This window comes from Myxozyma melibiosi, assembly GCF_037950935.1.
Source record: "Myxozyma melibiosi strain Phaff 52-87 chromosome Unknown BZA70scaffold_3, whole genome shotgun sequence".
Lineage (NCBI taxonomy): Eukaryota > Fungi > Ascomycota > Lipomycetes > Lipomycetales > Lipomycetaceae > Myxozyma > Myxozyma melibiosi.
Genome location: NW_027042917.1, coordinates 625082 through 647831, shown reverse-complemented (window position 1 = coordinate 647831; position 22750 = coordinate 625082). Strand labels below are relative to the sequence as shown.

Genomic DNA, 22750 nt, shown 5'->3' with positions numbered 1-22750 from the left:
TTCAGCACACGCAACCGGCTCCAATAATTTTATTGTTTTGGAACAAAAGAGTTACAACTTCGCCAGCACTCGATTACCCTCACTCTTGTACAGATCATTGAAGCAAAGTTGCGCGGATACGAATATTAGTATTAGTTGGAAGATCACTTACTACGCTTTGAAATTTGGAAAAGACTCCAGATAGACTGCAATGGCCGCTCACTTAGATAAACGGTACCAAATCGATTTGTATATCGAAGACCCTGAGTGGAATCGTCTTCACGATCTAGTGGTGAGAGAGACTCCTACGATTTGGCTCTTTGACCTGCACTGAGCTAACAAGATGTGTAAATTTAGGGGCAAGATCCGGACAATTTCGACAACTGGGAGAATCTGATTCGCGCAACAGAAGCGATTGATGACGGCCTTGGACGAAGCTCGAAACCAGAAGTCATTGCTGAGGCGCGGAAAATATTTGATGCATTTCTTGCAAAATTCCCCTTGCTTTTCGGATATTGGAAGCGGTACGCGGATATAGAATTTGCCATCGCAGGATCTGATGCCGCGGAGCTGGTAAGTGGGATTTCATGATGCTTGATCGAAATGCGGAGACTAACAGTCGATATAGGTGTATCAACGCGGAGTCGCTAGTATCACCAACTCGGTTGATCTATGGTCTAGCTACTGCTCTTTCAAAATGGAGACGTGTCCTGATGAGGACGAAGTGCGGGAGTATGTATATATTGTGCACTCTACTGTCGTATTCGGGGTGATGTTAACAATAGCTTGCAGACTGTTCGACATGGCCGCCGACATCATCGGCCTCGATTTTCTCTCACATACCTTCTGGGATAAATACATCGAGTTCGAAGAACGAATGGAACGTCAGGATCTAGTGTTTGCTGTTTTGGCGCGGATCATCCGTATCCCCATGCACCAATATGCTAGATATTTTGAAAGGTTTGTCTGAGGCGATCTGTTGAATGCGACGCGCAGCACTGACACAATGTTTGACAGATACACGACCATGGGAGCTAGCCAGCCCGTTGAATCGCTATTGCCGGAAGAAGAAGTTTCCAAGATCAAAGAGGAAATACGGACAGAGCTTGGCGAGTCGAAATCGGGTGCAGAGCTAGAGCAGGAGATCAGAACGCGAATTCACCAAGTCCATGTTAATATTTTCAATGAAACACAGAAGGAGACCATGAGTCGATGGCCCTTTGAGGCAGAGGTATGAGTGCTTTTCGATAAACAGGAACAGATTCAGTAAAGCTAACATCTGGTAGATAAAACGCTCCTACTTCCATGTCACACCTCTCGAGGAAAAGGAGCTGATAAACTGGCGCAAGTATCTCGACTTTGAAGAAGTTGAGGGTGACCTCCCGCGCATCAGATTTTTATACGAGAAGTGTCTGGTTGCTACTGTAAGTGACTTTCATAGCTGCTTATCAAATTTCTTCCCAGCTTGATATTAATGTCTGATATAGGCACTGTATGATGAGTTCTGGTTCAGATACGTGAGATGGATGACTACTCAAGGCGAAGAGCATTTCGAGGAGGTTCGAAACATATACAGAAGAGGCGCTGCCCTGTTTGTGCCAGTCGGTCGTCCCGCGTTCAGAATCGAATATGCTCATTTCGAGGAGGCCTACGGCAGTTTGGAGCTGGCTCTATCAATCTTGGACTCTGTCTTAGAAGAGATGCCTGATAACGTGGAAACTATCATAGCTCGAGGAAACTTGGAGCGACGAGCGTACGGCCTGGATAGTGCAATTGAATATTATAAGGGCGCCTTGAAGCTTCCAAATCTCAGCGTTTACGTTAAGGGAGCTATTGTCGCAGAATGGGCAAAGCTGGTATATACGATCAAGGGCTCGGTTGAGGAAGCAAGGGAGGTGTTTAGATGGAACGAAGATCAGTATCTCGACAGCCGCTACTTTTGGATCAACTATCTTCGATTCGAGATTGATTTGCCGACAAGTAAGTTGAGAATCATACATCCATCTAGGTATCAAATTTGTGTTATGAATCTGACGTTTTATTTAGGTGAGGAGCTTGAGCCAGAACGGTACAAGAATATATCCTACGTGATCAATTGCGTACGATCAAAGGCCAGACTGCCGCCTTTAGTTGTCCGTGACCTGTCCCATATCTACATGGTCTATCTTTTAGAAAGAGGCGGTCCGGGCTCAGCTCGGGAATACAAAAAGATTGACTGCGAAGTCTTTGGGTATGTTTTGCTATTGCTGACAAATTCTGAGTGCTATGTTTTGCTAACCTCTTTCTCTTAGATCATTTTCCATCCAGCGAGACCACAAACTAAAGATCTCGCCTGATGGCACCGAAGAAGGCGCTAATAAGTTGATCAAGGAGGCGAATGGGCAGCCACCGAAGCCATTGGACGACGCGACTAAGATTGCGCTAGATATCCCAGCAGCGGATGGCCAAGCTGCTTAAAAGAAGGAGCCTCGAGCGGATTCTGTTCGGCGGCTTTAATCTGTACTATAGCTAGTTCTGTAATAGTTGATCGTTTGCTTATTACTGGAAATGAAGATGGTGTGAATGTAAAGGTAATCGAGTGTAAGCCGAGTAGACTCGATAATGCTGCTTTAAGCGAAGAGCTGCGGAACCCCCACCAGTCCCACGAGCCGCTCTTCCCCGCAACATTGACTGATAAGATGCCTACAAATAATAAGGGCCCCGCAATGCTACTAGCAATGGCAAGAAGCATAGAGGTAGAATCTCTTATCTTTTATTTCGTTTCATAAATGCCAGAATTTAAAAATCCCATCATTCCCGGCTTCAATCCGGATCCCTCGATCTGCCGCGTCGGCGATTCGTTCTTCCTGATTACGTCCTCTTTTGAATATTTCCCTGGCATCCCGATCTACCATTCCAAGGATCTAGTCAAATGGGAGCATATTGGGCATGTTCTCACTCGTCCCACTCAGCTCAATCTACGTACCGTCGAACCAGGGGCTGGTATCTGGGCCTCGACCATCCGTTACGTGGAGAGAGAAAAACGGTGGTACGTCACGACGTGTAAATGGGATCGGTACAGGCCAACATTAGGAGAACGGGTTTGGCCTCGTGGATTTGTGGTATACACAGACGATATTTGGAAGCAGGATAGCTGGTCTGATCCTATATATTTTGACCAGATTGGCTTTGATCAAGATGTAGGAACTGATTATCTACAGTATCTTCTGTACCCGTATACTGATCTCAAAAATAGCTTTTCTTCGACGACGACGGAAAGGTGTATCTATCGACTACCTACAGACTTCACAATCCTCCAGACAGTACTCAAAAGCATTTTGCAATCCATGTATCTGAAATTGACATCAATACCGGTCGTTCTCTTACAGCACCGATTGTTCTCCGCACGGCGCCGTCCGGACTTGCAGAAGGCTCTCATATCATCAAGAGAGGAAGATACTACTATCTTTTCACCGCAGAAGGAGGAACAGAAACACACCATTCGGAGTGGGTTATGCGCTCATCGCAAGGCCCTCTGGGTCCTTACGAAGTCGGTCCGCTTGAAGCTGTCAATCCTCTAGTTTGCAACTCTACGAACGAGGATGTGCAAAATACGGGCCACGCAGACCTCGTTGAGGATTGCGATGGGAATTGGTGGGCGGTATTACTAGCTGTACGGCCGACGAGGATAGAAGTTGGCGAATGGGTTGATAGCGCATTAGGTAGGAGTTTTCTCGATTAATTTGCAGCGTTGACTATTAACTGTAAACAATTTGCAGGTCGAGAGACATTTATTCTGCCAGTTGAATGGGTAGAAGACTGGCCGATTTTCAACGAAGGGAGACCGATTGGATTGAGCGGCGAAGGCCCAAAGATGTACAGGCTGCAACAGCCAACAGACTGGGTCGCAAACCTCTCCCTGACTGATCTCGAACTGGGATGGTATCACAAACGTAGGACCGACTCCTATCTCCTTCTTTCTCTTTACTTCCTGTCATAATATCGTATAGCTAACGGTTGTATTGTTCAGACACGCCTTTGCGAAAGTACTACTCCCTCTCCGAACGTCCGGGCCATCTCCGAGTGTACGGATCCAGTTATGATCTCGCCTCTCCCGAATCCCCTTCCATGCTAGTTAGAAAACAGAGTGCCAAAGCAATGACTTTCACCGCCGACCTTGATTTCTCGCCTGCAAGGCCCACCTATGAGGCTGGGGTAGTTGCATTCTGGAATTCGTTCTGCTATTTCAGTATTGGTATCAAGAAAGATGCAGATGGGTATAAGAAGCTTGTGGTTACAGAACCAGTTGACGGCAAGGGAAATTTCAAGTCACACGCCCACGCAGTGTCTGATCTGTCTGTAAATACCACACGACTAGCGATCAAATGCACTGCGACGAGCTACTCTGTTGGATATGTCGCGTCCTCAGGCTTCCACTGCTTATCCACGGTCTCGACGAAGATAATGACCACGGCACCACCTCTCGGAATGGCATATACTGGAGTCATGCTTGGAGTATATGCTTTTGGCGAGATGGAACCGTGCCTCAGTCCGGCTGATTTCTCGGGTATAAGGCTTGCACTCACAGAGTAGGATAGTTAATGTCAATAAACAGTTCTTTGGTAGATTAGTGGAGTTCACGTGCGGCTCGTAAGTACAAGGGCCTCAGCCTTTAATCCAGCTACATCGGGTTAGGTGAGTAAATTAACCCTACACTAAAAAGGCAGTCACACTTAACAACCCTACAATGGCCTCGAGAGAACTCTGCCACCCTGGGACGGCGAGAGGACTACGACTACGATCGCAAGTTGGAGATTTTAGCTACCAGCACCATCTCAGCAACTAACAGTATCAACAATGGCACCCACCGAGAAGACTGGTAAGGATCATCTATCTGGATTTGAATAAGGGACTACGAGCTTCACATTTTGTTTTATTGTTCTGTTTGTGTTTCTGCTGCAGAAGACGAAGGATGAGAGAAAGAATATTTGTGAAGCGGTGGTCGCCTGATGCTTGGACGAGCTCTTGTGGAATAGTTCACTGACTCGCTCTTCACACAGGTCTCATCGTCGGCCTGAACAAGGGACACAAGGTCACCGTCCGTGAGCCTAAGGCTCGTATCTCCCGCTCGAAGGGAAAGTCCTCCAAGCGCGCCGTTTTCGTCAGAGAGCTGATCCGTGAGGTTTCTGGGTATGTTTTTTCAAGGATGGTTATATCGAATGATTAGGTGAAAATAGTTTGACTAACCTTTATGTTTAGCCTCGCCCCCTACGAGCGTCGTGTTATGGAGTTAATCCGCAACAGCAAGGACAAGCGCGCCAGAAAGTTGGCTAAGAAGAGACTTGGTACTTTCGGACGGGCAAAGAGCAAAGTCGACGACCTCACCAGAGTCATCGCGGAGTCGAGAAGAACTGGTCACTAAAGTGGTTGATTGTTTTTGCAGTAGAAAAAAATGGGCTCGGTTTTTCATCTTAGGGATTGTTATCGTGTAATTATATATATCTCTATCAAAAAATGAAATAATGTCATTGGCATGTCACAAATTATACAAGTGTTACACCTGTAGCTCACCATTATGAGGACTGTATTTACATCCTATCGTTGTTTACGATACAGTTACTTGGACTATAGACAGTTATATTAAAAGAATGCTTGTTCATCAATGCTAAATGGAATAGAAAAATTTAAAACGGCTTATCAAGCATATGCCCCATACGTTCAATCTTCGTTTTCAGATACCCCTCAACCTCCTTACTCCTAATGCCGCCATTATCCATTTTCCACGCCAGAGGAATCATAGGTACTCTATCTGTGACCTTAATCTCGCGGTGCTTGCCCTCGACAGCGGCAATCTTGTCTGGGTTGTTGGTAAGCAGCCGGATCTCCTTCTGTCCAAGGTCGAGCAGGATAGCGGTCGCTAGGCTGTATGAACGGGCGTCTGCTGGGTGTCTGAGTAGGAGGTTTGCTGTGACTGTATCTGCACCAAGGTCTTGAAGGTTATAAGCTCTAAAGATCAGAAATCATGCGTCAGCCAGCTCTTCTTGAATATGGAGATATAGCCCATGTGATAAACTCTCAGGATACTAGAGCGAAAGAGGATAAGGAACCAACATACTTCAGCTTTTCACCGAGACCGATTCCGCGGCCTTCTTGTCTCAAGTAAACCACTATGCCGTGATTTTCTTTTGCCATAAGTCTGGCAGCTTCGTCGAGTTGCTCGCCGCAGTCGCATCTAGCTGACCAAGCAGTCTCTCCGGTATAACACTCGGAATGAATCCGCACTAGTGTGCCTTCAGAATAGTTAGTATCCAAGCAGAAGCAGTCTAAATACGCCTACTAGGCACCGGATATGTAGAAACTCACTCTTATTTGTGGGCTTGGTGCTTTCACTGTGCTTATCATCGTCCTCCCTACTTGTCTGACGACCAGGGTACAGTCTACCGACGTAAGCACCTCTGATCATGCGGTCCATCTCTGTCTCGCCCTCGCGCACCCGGTCCAAGCTCGTGCTCCGTATGTCGTTTCCAAACACGATAGCCAGATGCTCCTTATCGTCGACGTTGTTCTTGTAAAGGTGGAGAAAGATCTCGGTGCCGGTGGTGGTGGGGATTCGCGCGCGCACAAGACACTCGACTTCTGGAAGCGTCTCCGGCAGGCTCGGAGCGGGAGTATGTTCAGTCGTCACAGGAATAGGCACCGGGGTCGACGGTATGGTATCAATCGGGGTGAAGGATGGCGAGAGAATCGGCGGGAGGTCGAGAGCAGGCGGGTTCTCGGAGGCCTTTGCCTCCTCAGGCTCCAGGCGCGGGGAGACGAACGAAGGAAATTCAGACATGCTAATGAAGACAGCAGTTCACGAAGGACAAGAGACTGGTATTCTCTGTTCTTTTAAAAATGCAGAGTGCGGGTTCGTCGGTAAACAGAGAAACTGAAGACTAATCAATAAACGTGGGTTCTCGAAGACCGCCGCCGGCCGATATAAGTGCGGAGTCGTGTTATTAGACCCGGCTGACTCCCAGAGCCGCTTAGAAAGCGCTACATAAGCAAAACTGGGGGCGGAAGTCCCAGGGGCCGGTTCTTAGTCACCGACCTCCGGTGGGTTTCCACCGCTGCTGCAATAACTGTATGTATTTAGATCTATTGTTCAATACATTCTAGTCATCATAGCTGTAGTTTATCTTTGTGCTTTTCAATCAAAGCTAGTTCTACCACCAGATATATTCGCTTTGAAGTCGAGCTATTCGTATCTTAGTAAGACATGACAAATGCATAACCGCAGCAGCAGCGTGCGCACAGGACGGCCACAGCCAATTGGCGCGAGACCGGAAGAACAGCGCGAGGACAGCAACAGTCTTGCAGCAAGCGCGATCAATTCACTCTGGTCCCATACATTTTCGCCGGTTGAAAACAAAATAGGGATTCTCTAGACGTTCTCAATAGTAAATATCCCCGACCATTTGTTCTCTCTTGTTTCGGTAAGCGGGCGCTTGTCTTGTTGTTTGGTTCTCCGGGCGGGCGGTTGCGGATCGCGAGACCTGCAGCGCGAAGCATGCCACTTGCTGCGATTTATGAGGTTTTGCTATTTCTGTGGTGCGGCATTCTAACTATGGTTGTGTCTAGGCATTGCATATACATTTCGTGATAAGATGTCATCAGTAGCTACCATCAAGAAGACTCCCTCCGAGCAGCTGCTCAACGATAAGGTAACCACCGCTGTACAACCGAGCACTTCAGTCGACACACGGAACTAACAATCTGCACAGTGGGACGTTGTCATCTCAAACGCCGTCGTCAAGACCGCTCTCGGCTTCGGCTTCGGTGTCGGTTTCTCGGTCCTCTTCTTCAAGCGACGTGCTTTCCCCGTCTGGCTCGGTATCGGCTTCGGCGCTGGCCGAGGTTGGTCTGAGGGCGATGCTATTTTCCGTGGTGGTGATGCTGGTGTTCGGATCGTCAAGTCATAAAGGTCTCTGCTGATCTGTCGGGGAGCTGCGGCGGTTGGTGGTGAGGAGCGGGGATGGATTTGATCGGCCAGCTACGAATTCAAAATCAATGTCTTCCGTCTCTTTGCTATGAACTCGTTGCAGGGAGGGGACGCAATTTTAGAAAGGCGTACATTATGAGATGGCAGAGAGCTTTTTGGTTAGGTCGGGTTTGAGCTGTCGTTGTTTTGTATGTTTTCTATATATCATTCTACTAGACTTTTGATGGATATCTGATGTTGTCCGTAAAATAGTTCATGCGCCAAACAATACGAGTATTCAAAACATTGGAATATGATGCTAGTAAAACGAATCATAACTCATTATTAATCCTCTGTAGTTTCAAACAAGTACTCCATTAGCATTGTTGCGTCTTGCAGTCATGCGCAAACTGCACTCCCAGCCGTAACAAACTTCATTTTCAAGAGTGCTCACTACGCCTATCCAAATCAACTCTACACTTTCTCAGATCTCTACAGTAGTAATTATTATCATACGAACTTTTATTGCGCAACGCTTTTTAAATATACACATTATCGATCGTCTAAAAAACCCGAACCAACAACGCATGATTACTCCTCGTCGTCCTCCTCGACCACGGCAGAGGGGTTGGCACCAACGAGCGAAGCAATCTTCGCCTCGCGCTTGGCACGTCTCTCCTCCGAAGTGAGCTTGACGGCTCTGTACTTCTTCGACTCGGCGGAGTACTCCTCCTTGGTCTTCTTGGCCGAAGGCTGGAACGAAGGGTCCTCGCGGATCTTAGCATGAGCATCAACGTAGATATCCTCAAGAGTGTCAGCCTCAATGTTGTCCTTGAGGTAACCGGCGAAAACCTGTCTGTACTTCTCCTCATCATCATCGGCAAGAGTCTCCATGTACTCAGCGACGTGGCCAGAGACAATGTACTTTCTCAAGGTGTCGGCATCGAGCTCCTTCGACTCGATATCGTATCCAGGGTATCTCTTCTCGTTGTGGGGAACGTAGATTCCACCATCAGAGGCACCCTTAAGAACACCAAAGATACGGGCACCGGTGGTGGTGCGGTGGAGACCAATGTCGAGGTAGGCCTTGAAGGGACGGGGACCGTCCTCAACAGCCTCGGTGAGCGAGAACTCACCGTCAGCCTCCTCAACACCCTCGTAGGTCTCGTCAAGTCCGAGCTTCTGGAGGGTTCGTCGGGCAATCAGAAGACCGACAGCGTAGGCAGCGGCCCAGTTGGTAAGACCGTGCTTGATTCCGTAGCGGGGGAGCTCGTGGGCGTAGGCAGCGGTGAGAACAACATCTCCGGTAATCTTGGAGGAGACAATCTGGGCGATGATGTCCTTGTTGGTGAATCGGACAACAAGTCTGTACTTGGGGGAGTTGTACTTGGCCTTGTGCTGGGTGACAAGACGCTTGCGGGCGTAGTAGTCGGTCTTTCCCTCACGTCTCCGTCTGTAGGGAGTCTGGTAACGGGAGAAGTACTGAGGAGTCTTGATGGCTTTCTATAAACATGAAAGATGAATATTAGAGTCTGCTAATTCTTCAATCTGCTTAGCAGTCAAACAAACAGAGTAAACATACGGTGAACGGCATTTTGTCTGCTGATGAACCGGATCCTTGATAGTTGTCAAAGGGCTGTCGATGGGATTCAGGCTTCTTCAGACGTTGATGCGCAAACTTCGAGGTTGGCAGCGCTGCGATCGCTCCCAGCCAAAAAAAGCAGTCACGATTTTAGACGAGCAGAGGCCGCTTATGTCATGCACAGAGATGTAGGGTTAAGCCCTAAGTTGGTGGTTGGGAGTTGTCATGGGATTAGGGTTGTGGGCATCGAGCTTCTGCTGATCCAAAGATCTCTGCCGTGGATTTTGATTGATTGACTATGGCGGCTTTTGAATGATCTCTGCACGCATGCTAGAAAACTCGTCTGCGGGTGGTTGTAGCGAGATGGGTTTCTTACTGTGACATTGATCTATAAGCACATGCTGAGTGAGCCTCGGCCATAGCCATGCATGCTTTCGCTTCATCTCTATAGATACTGGCCGGCGAGCTCCGGCCTATGCATGATCGCTGCGCTGGGATCTGTCTTATAGTGCTCGTGATGTTTTAGCGTTGGTGTTGACTATCACAGTGCTCTTTATTCTTTGCGCGTCGCGGCTGCGATTCTTCGCCTACAATGTTGCTCCGATTGTTCACAATCCACCCAAGTTATCATTGCATAGATTGGACAGACGGAAACGGCACATCACAGTAATTTTTGTCATTGATAGTACTGAGGACCGTCATTGATGCTTATAGACATCTGTGACGATCTATAGAGAGGGTGCTTGTTCTGATTCCAGGTGTACTTGCAGTTATATCGCTGCTATATCGCCGCGACACTGCCATTTATTGATTGACGAGATACCCAGGTCCCAACTACACTAATCTAAGCCGCGAACATAGCAATCTACTGGAGTCAATTTAGGTTATTCTGCCGTCGGCGCGCGTCTGCCATATATATAAGGCTGATAGCTGCCGGTCGACCTGAAATTGCTATTCATGATCAGGAGAAGGAAGAGCGGAAATTGCCGTTTCGGAATCGTTCCGTGTGATGAACAAAGAATCTGCGCAGTCGGCTGCTGTCTGGATCATCGTCATCTCATCAGACACGTCAACTGCTTCGGAGATGTCTGGAATTCCTTAGTCCCAGGCATGTGCCCCTATTCCTCCACCATCATCTATCTTCAAAACTCTGTGCCAAAATGAAGAAAAGAAAAAGGCTCGTCCGGCTTCTGTATTGCAGCTCGGGCCACAATAGGTAACAGACTCTTACTTGCTCCAAGGTCCGGACTGGCTTTAGTTCTTGGGCGTCGAAGTCGAGTTTTTCGTGCTTTACCAGCATTCCAAGAAGTCAATATATATTATAGATATAATAGGTACCCAAGCGTTCTGCATTGGTCTGTAAATACCCATTTGGGTAAGATCCGCAATGCTCTCCACGCATCAATAATATACAAGAGATGCCCGGCTTAAGTAAGTCGTGGCTTTAGATACACAATTCGAGTCACAAAATACTTTGCTCTTTGCATCGACAAATAGAGCGCCATTCCGTAATATGAGCCGCTCTCTCACGGAAGCTCCCCAATGTCCTATCAGCCTCCCAACTTTGCTTAACCGATCAATGTTCGATGGCTTCGAGGGCTGAAATGTGGAAAAGTGATAATAAATTTAGACGCAATCGCAGTGATGAATAAGCACCCAGAACTAGGCACGGAAGATTCCGTTTGCTGTGCGCTATCATGTCGATCACCTGTCCGCCGCTGACTGCGAGGATGTGACTTCCGAATGAAGGAAGAGCAGGGGTCTTCTTATCTTGCCCATATTCATGCCATGGACCGATCAGATTTTCAGCACGTCAATAATAGAGGCCGAATTGAGGGTAAAACAGAGGAGGGTGGGCAGAACTGACAAAAACTCGAGGGTCGCAGTTCGACATCCTCGGGCAGCCTCGATGCAGACCAGATGCTAGATTCAGCCAATCATGGAAGCACGGCAGCTCATCTCCGAAACACTCCCCGCTCATCGAACTCGAGATCGTCCTTAATAATCCAGCAATTGAGCTACTCGCTAGTCCTAATAAGTGATGAATGCATGGCAGAAGAGATCATCTCTATGTCATGAATCAAAGCACTACCGAGAACTTTGGAGCATCCGATCTTGGCAGCTTCATACATCCGCGGTGCATTAATAAAAGTTAATATTATGAAGAGCTTGGAAAAGAAATGCAGCCAGTTTCCGGAATAGGAAGCAGCAAGGATTATTGTGTGAGTCTGTGTGCCCGCGGTACGACACAATCTAGTGCGCTTCATCATTAAAAACGACATTTTCTCACTTTCAAATTATAGAGTTGCATTAATATAACAGCAAATAATATACAGAAAAAGTCTGTTCTCCGCAGGAATGCAGGTCGTCAATAAATTAATGAGTTGTCGTGTCAGTCTGCAAACCGCATCTGTACAGCCCTCTGTGCAATTACAGTAATTCAGATTCAGCAAATATGGCATGTCAGCTGCGCCTTCTTGCTAAAAGAGGCACTCACCCCTATCCTTTTAGGCACCCGCTGATATCTAGCATGTTACAAATTTGTCAATTCAAATAGAGTCCAGGTCATCAGGAATGCCGAATTCGCGATAGATGATTTGCAAGTCTGTGCCTTGTGCACGAAAATACCCCAGAACGGCAAAGATGTTGTCTAAATTTAGATTTTAGTCAGTAACTCCTGCATACTGACGATGAGTCTGACTGTGAGAGGGCTTTGTTCTATACCGGTCCAGCAATTTGCAGCCTCTCGCAACAAGGAGAGCGATGCCGTTTGCTGCTGTAGAAGCTCGGGATCAACGTCGCTGTATTTGGACGTTTCCTGTTGCAGATTTCGCAAAGTGTCCTCTTTTTCTTGCACTCGTCGTAGAAGATCATCGCGCTCAGCCTACTCTCAAAGGTCAGAATCGATCATAGAAGAATTGTACGTTTAGACAGATAATGAGAGTGATAGTCCTGCCACCAAAAACAGCAGGATTTTTAACAACAGCAACAGAAATAGAAAGCATTAAGAATTATGGGATCGAGCGGACGTTATTCTCTCTTTCCGATAACTCTATCCCAGTCTGCTCTTCGAGCGAAACTACCGCCTCAGTCTCAGTCTCAAGCTTCTTCTTCAAATTCGACACCACCAGCTCGCGACTCTTCGTAGCATCAGAAAGAAAACTCCAGTAGTAATTTCCCGAACCGATCTTTTCACACCGAACGAGGCTCTCGTCGACCAGGCCCTGGAGAACCTCTTTGATTTGCATACTGTTGATGCCCGTTGCTTTCGAGCCTAGTTTCTCGACTTCCTTGATTGCGAAGAAGGACTTCGAGTCGTGGAAGAAAGAGAGAAGACGGGCGGTCTTTTCTGAGCTGGAAATTCCTCGGCGAGACTAAATAGAATGTCAACTGTGGTGTCCTTCCATTCTTCGATCAGATGAATCTATCTCGCATATGCGCATCGCAGCTGCATACCATTGCGACGAAGGTACAGCTGTTGCTTCAACGTAGAAATCAAACAGATACAACTATATTTGAAGTACTCCTCGATCGAATCCTGTGAAATCGAATCGCTTGCAGGGTTGTGAGAGCAATCGAGAAAAGAGCGATGACGATAGCTAACAGATACGTGATGACCTTTTTTTGGCGCGCTCGAAATTATGTCCCAATTGCGTAGACGCGAAGGCGGATAATCTGCCGCCTATATACAAGACACTTATCTTCACTCTTCTCATAAAACTTCCATGTTTTACTCAATCGCAAATTATCTACAATACTGAGCGCCTCTGCACTATTTATATCATCAGAGGAGCTCGATGGTGGATAGAAATAGCGAGAAAGGTGTCTCACCAACTGCTCTTCGTCGCTAGCTATTTGCCCGTAAACGGTTAATATTACTTGATTTTTTCGCCTGAATTATAATGCTAAGCTGCGAATTCGGTTGTCTGAACTTGGCATTCTTATACGACTGATTATATTTTCTCGTCTTATTAAGCCTTGAGGTTTACTAACCATAGCAGAACGGGCGCGGAAGAAGAGATGGTCACGAAAGATGCTTTGATAGCTGCCTGCTCGATTGTGGTGAAGCAATAATAAAGAAGAGAGGAGATTTATTTGAGAATCAGATAGGATAGAAATGACAAATCATAGTAACCAGAATCAAAATTAGCAAACCGAATTGAAAATATAAAAGGTAAAATAAAGAGAACATATAACAAGGAAACCAGAATAGTAATAGACTGAAGTAGCTAGAAAAAGAATGAAAACAACAAAACTGACGCCTGAAGCTTTTGACATGCACCGTCTCTAATTGTGTAGATATAAATTCTCTCTTGAATTCGATGATCGTGTTTAGTATATGTGTAAATGTCGGTTTCCGATTGTCAAATGAAAGAAAAAGGAAAGGGAGAAAAGAGAAAGATGAACGTCTTCGACTACCATCATGTTCCCGTCAAACGCGTAAACGCTCGTCGTTGTAACGTAGAGAGATGTAAAAAAGAAAAAGAAGAAGAGAAGCCACCTAAAAATTGACTCTTAAGTATTGACTTGGACCAGCCCGAGTTTTCAAGATTTCGCGCCTTCTTTAAGCGACTTTGGGACGTCCACTGGTATCGACCAATTCGGTTCCTGTAGAAAGAGTATTGATTAGTTGAGTGACACAAAGAGAATAATAGGAATCCTGTGGGACATACCGAAGACTACGTCCCAGAACTTGCTAGTGACGCCGAATCCGAGCTCATAGTTCTTGTAATGGTGCTCCATATGGTAAGTCTTGACGCTCTTCAAGTACGAAGGGAGAGAGGCATGGTGCAAGAAGTAATGAGTGCAGTCGTAGCAAATATATCCAAAGATGCCGCCGCAGAAGATAGCCAGGGCAATGTAGTACGGAAACAAAGCATGAGCCAGACGATAGAACGGGAACGCGAGGATGACAAACAAGGAAGGCGGCATCACGAGACGAAGCTTGTCCATCGGGAGATAGTGGTGGACTCCGTGGAGAAGGAAATGGAGCGCCAGAGCGATGCTGTGATCGGGGAGTCTGTCGTCAATGTGGAAGAGCATGCGGTGCATCATGTACTCAACAAACGTCCATATGAAGATACCGAGGCACCAAAGCGGCACAAGAGCCCACATCGACAGACCCTTTGAGGCAACGTAGGTCCCGTACGCTACACACGGAAGCCACACAATAGGCACAACGTACCACGGCGTCTTGGAGAGTGGCTCCATAAAGTTGCCAAACAGAGGGGCGGAGCCATTGCCGTAATGGCGGGGGCGATGCACTTGCTCGAGATAAAACGCCTTATCAAAGTCGGCAAACAAGACCTGCAGAAAAAGAGGCTTACTCAGGTCCAGGAACTTGTTCTTCTTGTAGTCAACTTCAAAGTCTGTGGTGATCGAGAGGTCCTCCTCGGTGCTGATACCGGTGAGCAGGTACGCGTCCTTATCAGACACGCCATCCAGAAGCTTCGCCTCCTCCTCAGGCGTGGCCAGGATGGCGACCAACATCTCGTCCAGCATCTCATATGCCGACTCGGAGTGCTCATGCGAAACAAGATCGGCCATGATATCGGTCGCGTCTTTGCCCGCGTACTGCAGGATGAGCTCGGAGCCACCGGGATGCTGGTCGAGGAACGAGGTGACGTCGTAAATTTTGCGGTTGTTGAGACTGATGTATGCCGAGCGGGCCGAGGTGTGCACCGCAAGCTCGGTTGCGGTCATGAGAGGAAGTGAGGGGGCCATGGTGAGAAGATGTCGAGGGACGTGAACTAGTCTATGCAGACGTGTTGTTTATTCAATGTTGGGGTGCAAGGGCGATGCAGTTGCTCTTTGGTGGAAAGCTTTGACGCGTCGTTCAGGAAGCAGTGTAAAAGCACGTTTGCGAGCCAACTGACAATCAACAGTAGACAACAGACGTGAAAGGCGAATTGGTGAGACGACAAACAAACAGCTGATAGAGGCCGAAAAATATTGGGATGAGCGAGCAAGACGGTGGTGGTGTGGCGAGTAGAGCCTGAGGCGATTGTGGCGTTATCCTCTGCCTCTGAGCATTTTGTGCGCGCGGCAGAGCTCGGATGAAGCAAAAACTGCGCCCGTTGGGAGTTTGGCCTCTTTGCATGTGCTAATTCACAGACTAGAGATTGCCTCATTCATAGACCAACAGCAATATCATGATCAGTAATATTCTGTTCATCAACGGATAGGAACCAAAGGTGTTGCAGACATCGCTCTAACGCACTGGCGAGGAAGTGGGCGCCTTTTTGTATCGAGCACCGGCTTACCGAGTACCCGGCGGGGAGAATCGTCGCACCCCCTTTCACCACGTTTGTTATTCGTGCTAACAAATCTGCGCTCCAGACTCTGCCCATAGATTTTTAACCACCAGCAAAATCCTCAAAACATTTTTGAAAGCGGTGGTTCTGTGTGTGCATAGTATAACGTTTGGCTGAGTAGTCGGCGAGTGCAGCGTGATTGAGAGCCTGGCCATTGAGACTCCTGGAGCGGCGAAGAACGGGACTGCCGAACTGAAGCGATATAACCAAGTGAGGATATGCTCATCCGTTCCCCTCTTTGCCCAAATAGCCGAAATGCGGTTATTGAAGCAGTTTGCAAGAATCCTATTAATTCGTGTCAATGTGAGTCCATGGCTTGAATCTATGGCCTGGCCATGACGTCGATGGGTACATCAGCGCTGAGCTCTACCACTTTTACTGAATCCAAATATTGCCCATGTCGCGACCATAGTAGGTGATTCCTGAGACAGATAATGAATAACGAGAGTACTGTAATTTCGATCAGCTTTGTCATGGCCAGGCGTCTCAGCATGGTATCTGCGGTTCCGTGGGCGATTGGAATGAGTCTGAGACGTGGATTTGACTGCTGCCTGCTTTGGTCTCGATCTACTGTGGACGCATGTACTCAATTGACATACTGTGCGCTACCAGATACTGATATTATACCAATAAACCATCTCGTTTCTCTGATTCTTACGAAAATAGCAGTGCTGTCCACTTGTTTTCTTGATCTACTGCGATATCTCACCGCTGATGCTGTCGCTGACTCGGCGGATTTTCCTCACGAAGCAATGACGCAAACTCTACAGTCTCTTAATGCCGATAATCTCTTTATTGCCGATGGGAAATCACTCTGCTCGACATCGGCCTAGATATAGCATGCTACAACCAAGTGATTATACGAGATATCTGAAGATAGGCTTCTATTTTTGCATCGGATCGTCAATCGTCGAAAGACACTTTCGGCAATGTATCTTTTCTCTCGCACGCATAGATTGTCGTTCGCGTAAGTGGCTTTCAAAGAGAGAAAAAAGAGGTACAGCCCGTAATGATACCAGCCAGAGATTTGTTAGCCTGTTTTTTCTATTTGACGTCAGTGGGCTTTTTGGCAGGCTTTTCCGCAGTTATACCGTCTTGTAAGGAAGCGTGTGACCTAGTTGGTGCACCGACGAACTTTGCCGGATCTGGATGAGGACCGCCTGTCCACCCCTGCTCGTTTCATCTGCAATAGTACCGCTTATCAGCATTGGTCTCTGGGGTATTTTCTTTTCTTGTGCTGCTGCAATCGTCTATTCAGCTGCTGATCACGGCCATTGTATGATGAAGACGATGGTCGGGGCTATCTGGTGGGCGGCTCTCCACGACCCTTGGCAATGCGAAATTGAATAATCCTATACTAGGTTTGACAAGGAAACTCTTCAAGACCAAACGAGACCGACGAAAAATGTATACACGGAATTGAAGCTCCGCGGGAAGTCGACCAGGCCCGTGAAGGTATCTATCTTCTCCGCAAAGTTATATTTCACTGGGTCGTCGGTCGACACGTTTCAAAATTTGAATTACGAGCCTGAATATGCTTGCCGATCGAAGCCCGATAATATCCGCAACACACGGAATATAACATGAGCATAGACTTGAAGTACAGCTTACTCGATGGCGTGCCTGTGTACACAATCGGATTTCACGAATCCGCCTTCGTATCAGCGATCGGTACCGATGCTTACCGCGTTTGGCGGTGCACGATTACACCCGATCGTCTCGATGACGCCTGACATTCCGATAGTGGCTTGCAATAGTGTTTGCGCCCTTCATTTAAAACACCAAAGAAGGACAAGAAAAGAGAAAAAGAACCGGAAAGAGAAAAAAATTGTTCTATGCATTGACCCCAGGTCGGGTATGGGGAAAACCTGATCAGCTGCTTGAGACCGAAGGAGAGCTGCCCGCGCGAGTTTTAAAGATAAAGATCTCGTTACGGCCCGCTGAGACAAGGGTTTCTATCTTTGGGGGGCAATAACGAGTGAAATTCACTTATGCTAATGATAATATGCCTTTCGCATAGATCTATATATATATATGTCGGCGGATAGGCAATTGACTAATCTAGCTGGGGGTAAATAGCTTGAGGATTAAGAAATGAAAACGAGCAAAAAAAATAAATCAGATTGAAAAGTTTTGGAGATAATACAAGGGGAGGGGGTTTGATAAGCTTTAGGAGCGCGGGCCGAGTGGGAGCGTTTCGAATTGGGAAAGCGAGACGAGAGAGTAGTAGTATAAAGAGTTAATGTCAGTGATATAGGCTATATACAAGACATTTGATGGACTATTCGTATGCTTTTATTGGATATGTAGAAAACCTGAACTGTCAGGTATGGTCCCTGAATGACGAAAGGGCATTGAGTTGTTATTAGATATCAGATATGCTTCTTTCCGCCGTAGATACTCCGAATTGCCAGAAGTATCGACACGCAGGTACAGAGGTCAAAGATGGCACTCCCCGGGCCGATAGATAGAAAGAACTCGTAAGCACTGGGAGTAGTAGAGAACAGAGAGTAGCGGACTCGAGCTCGCTTCGAGAGACCTTCTGCTGGGAGCTAAGCCGCTAAGCCAAAACAGGTTCTTTTTCCGTACATCCACTGTTTGACTTTACATAGATGGGATTTATAGACAAGTTTGTAGCCGATTTATAACATAAGTGGCTAGCGGGCTACTGCTATTTCGGTCTCTCGCGGTCAAGCGGAAGTGCTTACTATGTGCCGGGGATGTGTCAGGGGGAGTGTTGTGAAGGAGGGACAGGAGGCACAGCACCCCTGTCATCCCGCAAGAACAATGCAGACTACAAAGCGAAAATCAGATAAAAAACGTCAAAGCATTTAGGATTAGATTTTGTTTTCCACAAAGCAACGAGGCCAGTGAGAAAGAGAGGGGCGCAAAAGAGGACTAAGGAAAAAGCAATGACGAAGGTTGTGAGAAGAGAGATTCGAGAAGGCGCCACGGAGTTAATTCACGGGCATGGAAGAAGTTCTATGACCATTGACGGGAGTGAAGAGAGACCGACGTAGACGCTAGCGCAGCTCGGATGCTCGGAGAAGAGACGGTGAACTAAAGAGGAATAGAAATGCAGAAGTGCGCTCGAGTCGGCTACACTAGCGGTTTTGTGTCATACTAGCGATCTTCAGCAGCAGCGAAAGGAGTAAACGAAGGAGGAGAGGACGGAGGAAGAAGTGCAGGAGCGCATTCCGGCCGGTTGGAACTAAATTCGAGCAGGATGACGAAGGTCAAGAGGGCGGAGCGCGGAGTGAGTTGGGACACGACAGGCTTTTAGACTAAAAGTAACAAAGCGCACAGGCCCGCAATTTACGTCTTCTGTGTAATTTCATTTCCGCGCTCAACAAATAGAGTTTATCTCGTCGGTTGTAGAAAAAGCCTAACCGGCGTATCTCACGTGTTGCGAACGGCACTGATGACGAGTACGAACACCACGCCCATCGCAGAGCGATAGCAGCGCTGGCTCCTGCTGTGCGCGCTGCTGAGATGCCGGTTTCTGCCGGTGAGCCCGATCACGAAAAAGGCAGACCGGGGAACTTTCCGCTTTGTCTTGCGTCGGACTTGGTCAAACTCTTGCAGCGCAGTCGATCCTGCACGGCTTGGCCTTGGTGCAGGATTGGCAGACGGACAAAGGTCCAAACTAGTGCAGGTAGTAAATACTAAACGCTGCTAATATCTCATAGGACCCGAAAAGGCTGGGCATACGCGGCGATGCACCGGTACTGATCTGGTGCGGTGCGGGAAGGCAGCAGCGGCGACTGTTAATATTGGATTTTTGGCCGACTCTCTTGTCTCCCAATCTTGCTTTTGATCCTTCTCGGAGATTGCATTCATTCAAGACATGATTGATTGGCTGTCAAACGATTTGGACCCTTCCTGTATTACGACAAGGCCTCTATTTTTCGTTTCATTCAACTCAAGTTTCGGTGCATGCAAGGAAACCCGTGAAAAACCGGAAAGCAATTCCCTATCGGTGAGGCGGGAAGAGGACTTGGCCAAATGACGTCTGCAGCCTCTTTTGCTCGCCAGCGGAATTGTACAGCTGCAGCTGCTCTACACCACCAACCGGATTCGTTTAGAGGTGAGCATATGCGACTACGTCGCTTACAGGACAAGAAGAGAGCCGAGTAAGAGAAAAGGGGCTAAGAGATAGAGAGGGAAGCGGCGGAGAAGGAGGACGACGACTACGGTCACTAGAGTTTGGGTGCGGGAGCGGTATGACGAATCGGGATTTCTGTATTCATTTCCATGACCAGAATCTATTCATCCCGCCTATCTTTATCAAGCCTTATCTTTTGTTTTCGTGTCACTTATTTTCTCCGTAATTCATTGAATCGGAAGCCCATGCAAGGAACGCTGCTAGTGCAGAGTTCTGTCTTTGTTTTATTTATTTGACATATACGTACGATTGTCACTAGTTCGCTTGCTTTCCCGAACCGAACGAAGAGGGGTCAAAAGAAAATCAAAAGAGGCCATTACGAACAGGAAAAGGTAGATCTCTTTTCTTTTACCAACCTAGTGCGGTTGTTCACTTGCTTTTGGCTTTTGTCTTTACTTAGTTTTGCGCTATCCAGGTCGCCGGCGCCGGCGCCGAGGGGGGGCGAGGGGCGGGCGCACAGTGCGGGCGGAAATCGGCAAGATTCAGTCAATGCCCAGGTATCTTTGCACTAAGGGGGAGGGGGGTGTGCCTGGCAGGCCGGTCTGTGCCGCCATTGGGCGGAAACCAGGTAGGCCTAGCTGGTACTTAGGCGAGTGTGGTAAGTGTCGGAGTCCAAAACGGGAATGTTCGTAGATCGCGCGGATTGGGAAGTTTTCCTGTTTGTACACCGCTCTCTATCTGATTAGGCTGGCGATTTCGAGTTTTGGTGCTGTGACGTGCTGTTCTGTTGTCTTTGAACATTCGCTAGTCCCGTCGACGACGATGACTGACATGGCAGCGCCTGTCAGGCATATTTAAAGAGCAAATAATTGCAAACAATATAGGACACGGTATGGAAACTATCGAGCTCGGCCAGACGCAGGCTGGCCATAACAAAGACGCTGGCTGGGCTATCGGCGTTAATCTCGCTCTGTACTCGTGCGCTCTGCTCTCGCTCGCTCACCGTTCTCGTTCTCTGCCCCGCCATCGTTGCGCCGCTGTGTTCCGCAATTGTCCTGCCGCCGTTGCCGCTATCAGATGGCGCCCCAGGGCCGGAACCAGCGGTATCGTGCAGACCTGCAGTATTTTTTTAGCGCACGGAGGAGCACCGCACGCGCGGAGCTGCAGGTCCGCCTGGCTCAGTTGCTCCTCGTCCGCCGCCAGTGCCTCGAAGGCTTGGCATATCTGCCCAAGCCCTTACCCTCGCTCACGTACCTGCTCGCGCCGCGGCCGTTGGACGATACCCGCGGGCAGAGTGGCACGTGCAGACTACGGCCGCGGAACGATGCGGAATTGAACGAGATGGCGATGCGGCTTCTGCTGTCTCTTGCGTCTTCTCTGCAGGAAGATCTGGGATCTGCTGAGCGAACGGTGGGAAGCTTGTTCTCTGCCTACTTCGTCTCAAAGAGACCAGATCAGCAGGAGTCACAGGAGTGGTAGAAAGCACCGTAACGGTGCACATTGATTGGCAAGGTGTTTGTGTTCGCGCGGGCGAGCACAAAACCTCGTTCGGAGCTGCTCGCAAACGGAGGCAGGTACCTTCCTCTTTGCTTTTTCTCCGCTTACCGTCGCGCCATCTGCTGTTTGGAAGGCACACCGTCTGCCGGCTCTGACTAAGCCCCTGTTGGCAGATCGCCTAGCCGAAACCTTTACTACTTTTGTGTTCCAGGCTATCCTCTCACGAGCTCGCTCGCGCTCCTAAAACACACACCCCGATGCTGCGGAACGCGGAATGCCTAGCTCTGTTCTGTTTACGTGGATGATATCTCTTGCGCTCGGAGTTCCCATGTTGAGCCTGCCAGTCCGTTGTTCTTTAGGCCTGTAGGAAAGCGGATAGAGATCTCGAGACTTTTTTTTGATTAAGCTAGGGTTGTTATTCTCGACCCTTCATTCGTGAGCCTCAACGGCCAGGTCCCTACGATGTGCAGCTTCATATAAACGGCACAAGACGACTTTCAGAAGAGAGTGGTGTTATTAATGCGTCAAGTCGAGCAATCTAAGATGAACATAAACCTCCATACCATTTGTGAGGAGAGTCGCTCGCCCACCCGCGGACTGCAGCTAATCCTTGTCAATTCCCACGACTAGGGCGGTATTTTACTTCCCATCGCAGCTATATAGCTTGCAGTATGCTTATTCGTAAAGCACTAAATAAAACAAAACCAAAGTAATAGACCATACCGGATCTATATAAACATCACAGAGAAACGAAAGCAGGGACTGCGACACAACGAGACGTCGACGAGGATGTTGTATCTATCTCTCTACTCGCTATTTTTGCCAAGTCGAACGGCAGTCAATATACTGGCAATCTATCGTAAGACGGCTATAAAAAATCGCTCAAAGATGTAGAGCAGATTTCTTTGGCTTCCCGTTTCCAGCTTCTCATGAGATCAGCAGTCAGAGATGTGCGAACAGGCTGACTCTTTGATTGCTGACAAAAGAGTAGATGAATCACAAACAAAAACAAAACGAAAGAGTCATTAGATGAGATCTAGATGGTTCTTTGATGTCAACCTCAAACATGCTGAAATATAGCACCTTGGTCCCAAATAAATAGCCCTCGCTCCTGATAATAAAGCAAGATCTCAAAACTCCTCGATATAGTTATATCATACCATATACAAATCGTGTTGAGAAGCGTTACATTTACCTTTCATACTTCTACTTTGTTATCTTTAGTTTGTCTTTAGCCACTTCTTTTCTTGTGACCTCACATTTGTCCAGCGCCACCTTATAATAGGGACGCTCCTTCTGTTTGTTTATTCTCTAGTCTTTACGCTCAATACATA

At 47.8% G+C, this 22750-nt stretch overlaps 9 protein-coding genes across 9 annotated transcripts; 4 read left to right on the top strand and 5 right to left on the bottom strand.

Moving 5' to 3' along the window:
• Positions 1-14: 14 nt before the first annotated feature.
• On the top strand, positions 15-2640 carry BZA70DRAFT_276220 (uncharacterized protein). The gene is made up of 9 exons (XM_064912266.1): positions 15-271; positions 337-552; positions 608-711; positions 772-939; positions 997-1210; positions 1266-1403; positions 1467-1959; positions 2026-2209; positions 2271-2640. The coding sequence occupies exons 1-9, from the start codon at positions 191-193 to the stop codon at positions 2434-2436; spliced, it is 1764 nt and encodes a 587-aa protein (XP_064769317.1). The 5' UTR covers positions 15-190; the 3' UTR covers positions 2437-2640.
• On the top strand, positions 2637-4580 carry BZA70DRAFT_276217 (glycosyl hydrolase). Its single transcript, XM_064912265.1, has 4 exons — positions 2637-3158; positions 3215-3680; positions 3738-3911; positions 3989-4580. Exons 1-4 carry the CDS (start codon positions 2748-2750, stop codon positions 4549-4551), a joined length of 1614 nt encoding a protein of 537 aa, XP_064769316.1. The 5' UTR covers positions 2637-2747; the 3' UTR covers positions 4552-4580.
• A 167-nt stretch (positions 4581-4747) lies between these two features.
• Positions 4748-5504, top strand: BZA70DRAFT_276216 (putative 60S ribosomal protein L36). The gene is made up of 3 exons (XM_064912264.1): positions 4748-4837; positions 5019-5148; positions 5218-5504. The coding sequence occupies exons 1-3, from the start codon at positions 4816-4818 to the stop codon at positions 5378-5380; spliced, it is 315 nt and encodes a 104-aa protein (XP_064769315.1). The 5' UTR covers positions 4748-4815; the 3' UTR covers positions 5381-5504.
• Positions 5433-6977, bottom strand: BZA70DRAFT_276214 (GTP cyclohydrolase II-domain-containing protein). Its single transcript, XM_064912263.1, has 3 exons — positions 6322-6977; positions 6074-6248; positions 5433-5964 (listed from the first exon to the last, which is right to left on the bottom strand). The coding sequence occupies exons 1-3, from the start codon at positions 6791-6793 to the stop codon at positions 5643-5645; spliced, it is 969 nt and encodes a 322-aa protein (XP_064769314.1). The 5' UTR covers positions 6794-6977; the 3' UTR covers positions 5433-5642.
• A 325-nt stretch (positions 6978-7302) lies between these two features.
• Positions 7303-8248, top strand: BZA70DRAFT_276210 (uncharacterized protein). The gene is made up of 3 exons (XM_064912262.1): positions 7303-7433; positions 7579-7661; positions 7722-8248. The coding sequence occupies exons 2-3, from the start codon at positions 7605-7607 to the stop codon at positions 7917-7919; spliced, it is 255 nt and encodes an 84-aa protein (XP_064769313.1). The 5' UTR covers positions 7303-7433; positions 7579-7604; the 3' UTR covers positions 7920-8248.
• On the bottom strand, positions 8249-9758 carry BZA70DRAFT_309983 (uncharacterized protein). The gene is made up of 2 exons (XM_064914903.1): positions 9501-9758; positions 8249-9421 (listed from the first exon to the last, which is right to left on the bottom strand). Exons 1-2 carry the CDS (start codon positions 9510-9512, stop codon positions 8510-8512), a joined length of 924 nt encoding a protein of 307 aa, XP_064769312.1. The 5' UTR covers positions 9513-9758; the 3' UTR covers positions 8249-8509.
• Positions 9759-12049: 2291 nt separating this feature from the next.
• Positions 12050-12868, bottom strand: BZA70DRAFT_236814 (meiotic nuclear division protein 1; the record flags this gene model as incomplete). The annotated part of the gene is made up of 3 exons (XM_064910394.1): positions 12050-12150; positions 12225-12384; positions 12530-12868. Coding segments are annotated over 3 exons (600 nt in total), but the record flags the coding sequence as incomplete, so codon positions are not given.
• Positions 12869-14064: 1196 nt separating this feature from the next.
• BZA70DRAFT_266597 (uncharacterized protein) lies at positions 14065-15224 on the bottom strand (the record flags this gene model as incomplete). Its single annotated transcript, XM_064911042.1, has 2 exons — positions 14065-14108; positions 14174-15224. The coding sequence occupies 2 exons, from the start codon at positions 15222-15224 to the stop codon at positions 14065-14067; spliced, it is 1095 nt and encodes a 364-aa protein (XP_064769310.1).
• A 5429-nt stretch (positions 15225-20653) lies between these two features.
• On the bottom strand, positions 20654-21746 carry BZA70DRAFT_266596 (uncharacterized protein; the record flags this gene model as incomplete). The annotated part of the gene is made up of 4 exons (XM_064911041.1): positions 20654-20760; positions 20820-21035; positions 21174-21535; positions 21670-21746. 4 exons carry the CDS (start codon positions 21744-21746, stop codon positions 20654-20656), a joined length of 762 nt encoding a protein of 253 aa, XP_064769309.1.
• Positions 21747-22750: the final 1004 nt, after the last annotated feature.

Bases quoted from the DNA above. Each gene is read 5' to 3' on its own strand.
- BZA70DRAFT_276220 (XM_064912266.1), top strand. From the start codon at position 191: ATGGCCGCTCACTTAGATAAACGGTACCAAATCGATTTGTATATCGAA. The intron at 272-336 runs GTGAGAGAGACT...GTGTAAATTTAG, and splicing joins ATCGTCTTCACGATCTAGTG to GGGCAAGATCCGGACAATTT. The intron at 712-771 runs GTATGTATATAT...AATAGCTTGCAG, and splicing joins GATGAGGACGAAGTGCGGGA to ACTGTTCGACATGGCCGCCG.
- BZA70DRAFT_276217 (XM_064912265.1), top strand. From the start codon at position 2,748: ATGCCAGAATTTAAAAATCCCATCATTCCCGGCTTCAATCCGGATCCC. The intron at 3,159-3,214 runs GTAGGAACTGAT...TCTCAAAAATAG, and splicing joins AGATTGGCTTTGATCAAGAT to CTTTTCTTCGACGACGACGG. The intron at 3,681-3,737 runs GTAGGAGTTTTC...AACAATTTGCAG, and splicing joins ATGGGTTGATAGCGCATTAG to GTCGAGAGACATTTATTCTG.
- BZA70DRAFT_276216 (XM_064912264.1), top strand. From the start codon at position 4,816: ATGGCACCCACCGAGAAGACTG. The intron at 4,838-5,018 runs GTAAGGATCATC...CTCTTCACACAG, and splicing joins GGCACCCACCGAGAAGACTG to GTCTCATCGTCGGCCTGAAC. The intron at 5,149-5,217 runs GTATGTTTTTTC...CTTTATGTTTAG, and splicing joins CTGATCCGTGAGGTTTCTGG to CCTCGCCCCCTACGAGCGTC.
- BZA70DRAFT_276214 (XM_064912263.1), bottom strand. From the start codon at position 6,793: ATGTCTGAATTTCCTTCGTTCGTCTCCCCGCGCCTGGAGCCTGAGGAG. The intron at 6,249-6,321 runs GTGAGTTTCTAC...ACTATTCTGAAG, and splicing joins CACCAAGCCCACAAATAAGA to GCACACTAGTGCGGATTCAT. The intron at 5,965-6,073 runs GTATGTTGGTTC...TCTGATCTTTAG, and splicing joins GGTCTCGGTGAAAAGCTGAA to AGCTTATAACCTTCAAGACC.
- BZA70DRAFT_276210 (XM_064912262.1), top strand. From the start codon at position 7,605: ATGTCATCAGTAGCTACCATCAAGAAGACTCCCTCCGAGCAGCTGCTC. The intron at 7,662-7,721 runs GTAACCACCGCT...CAATCTGCACAG, and splicing joins AGCAGCTGCTCAACGATAAG to TGGGACGTTGTCATCTCAAA.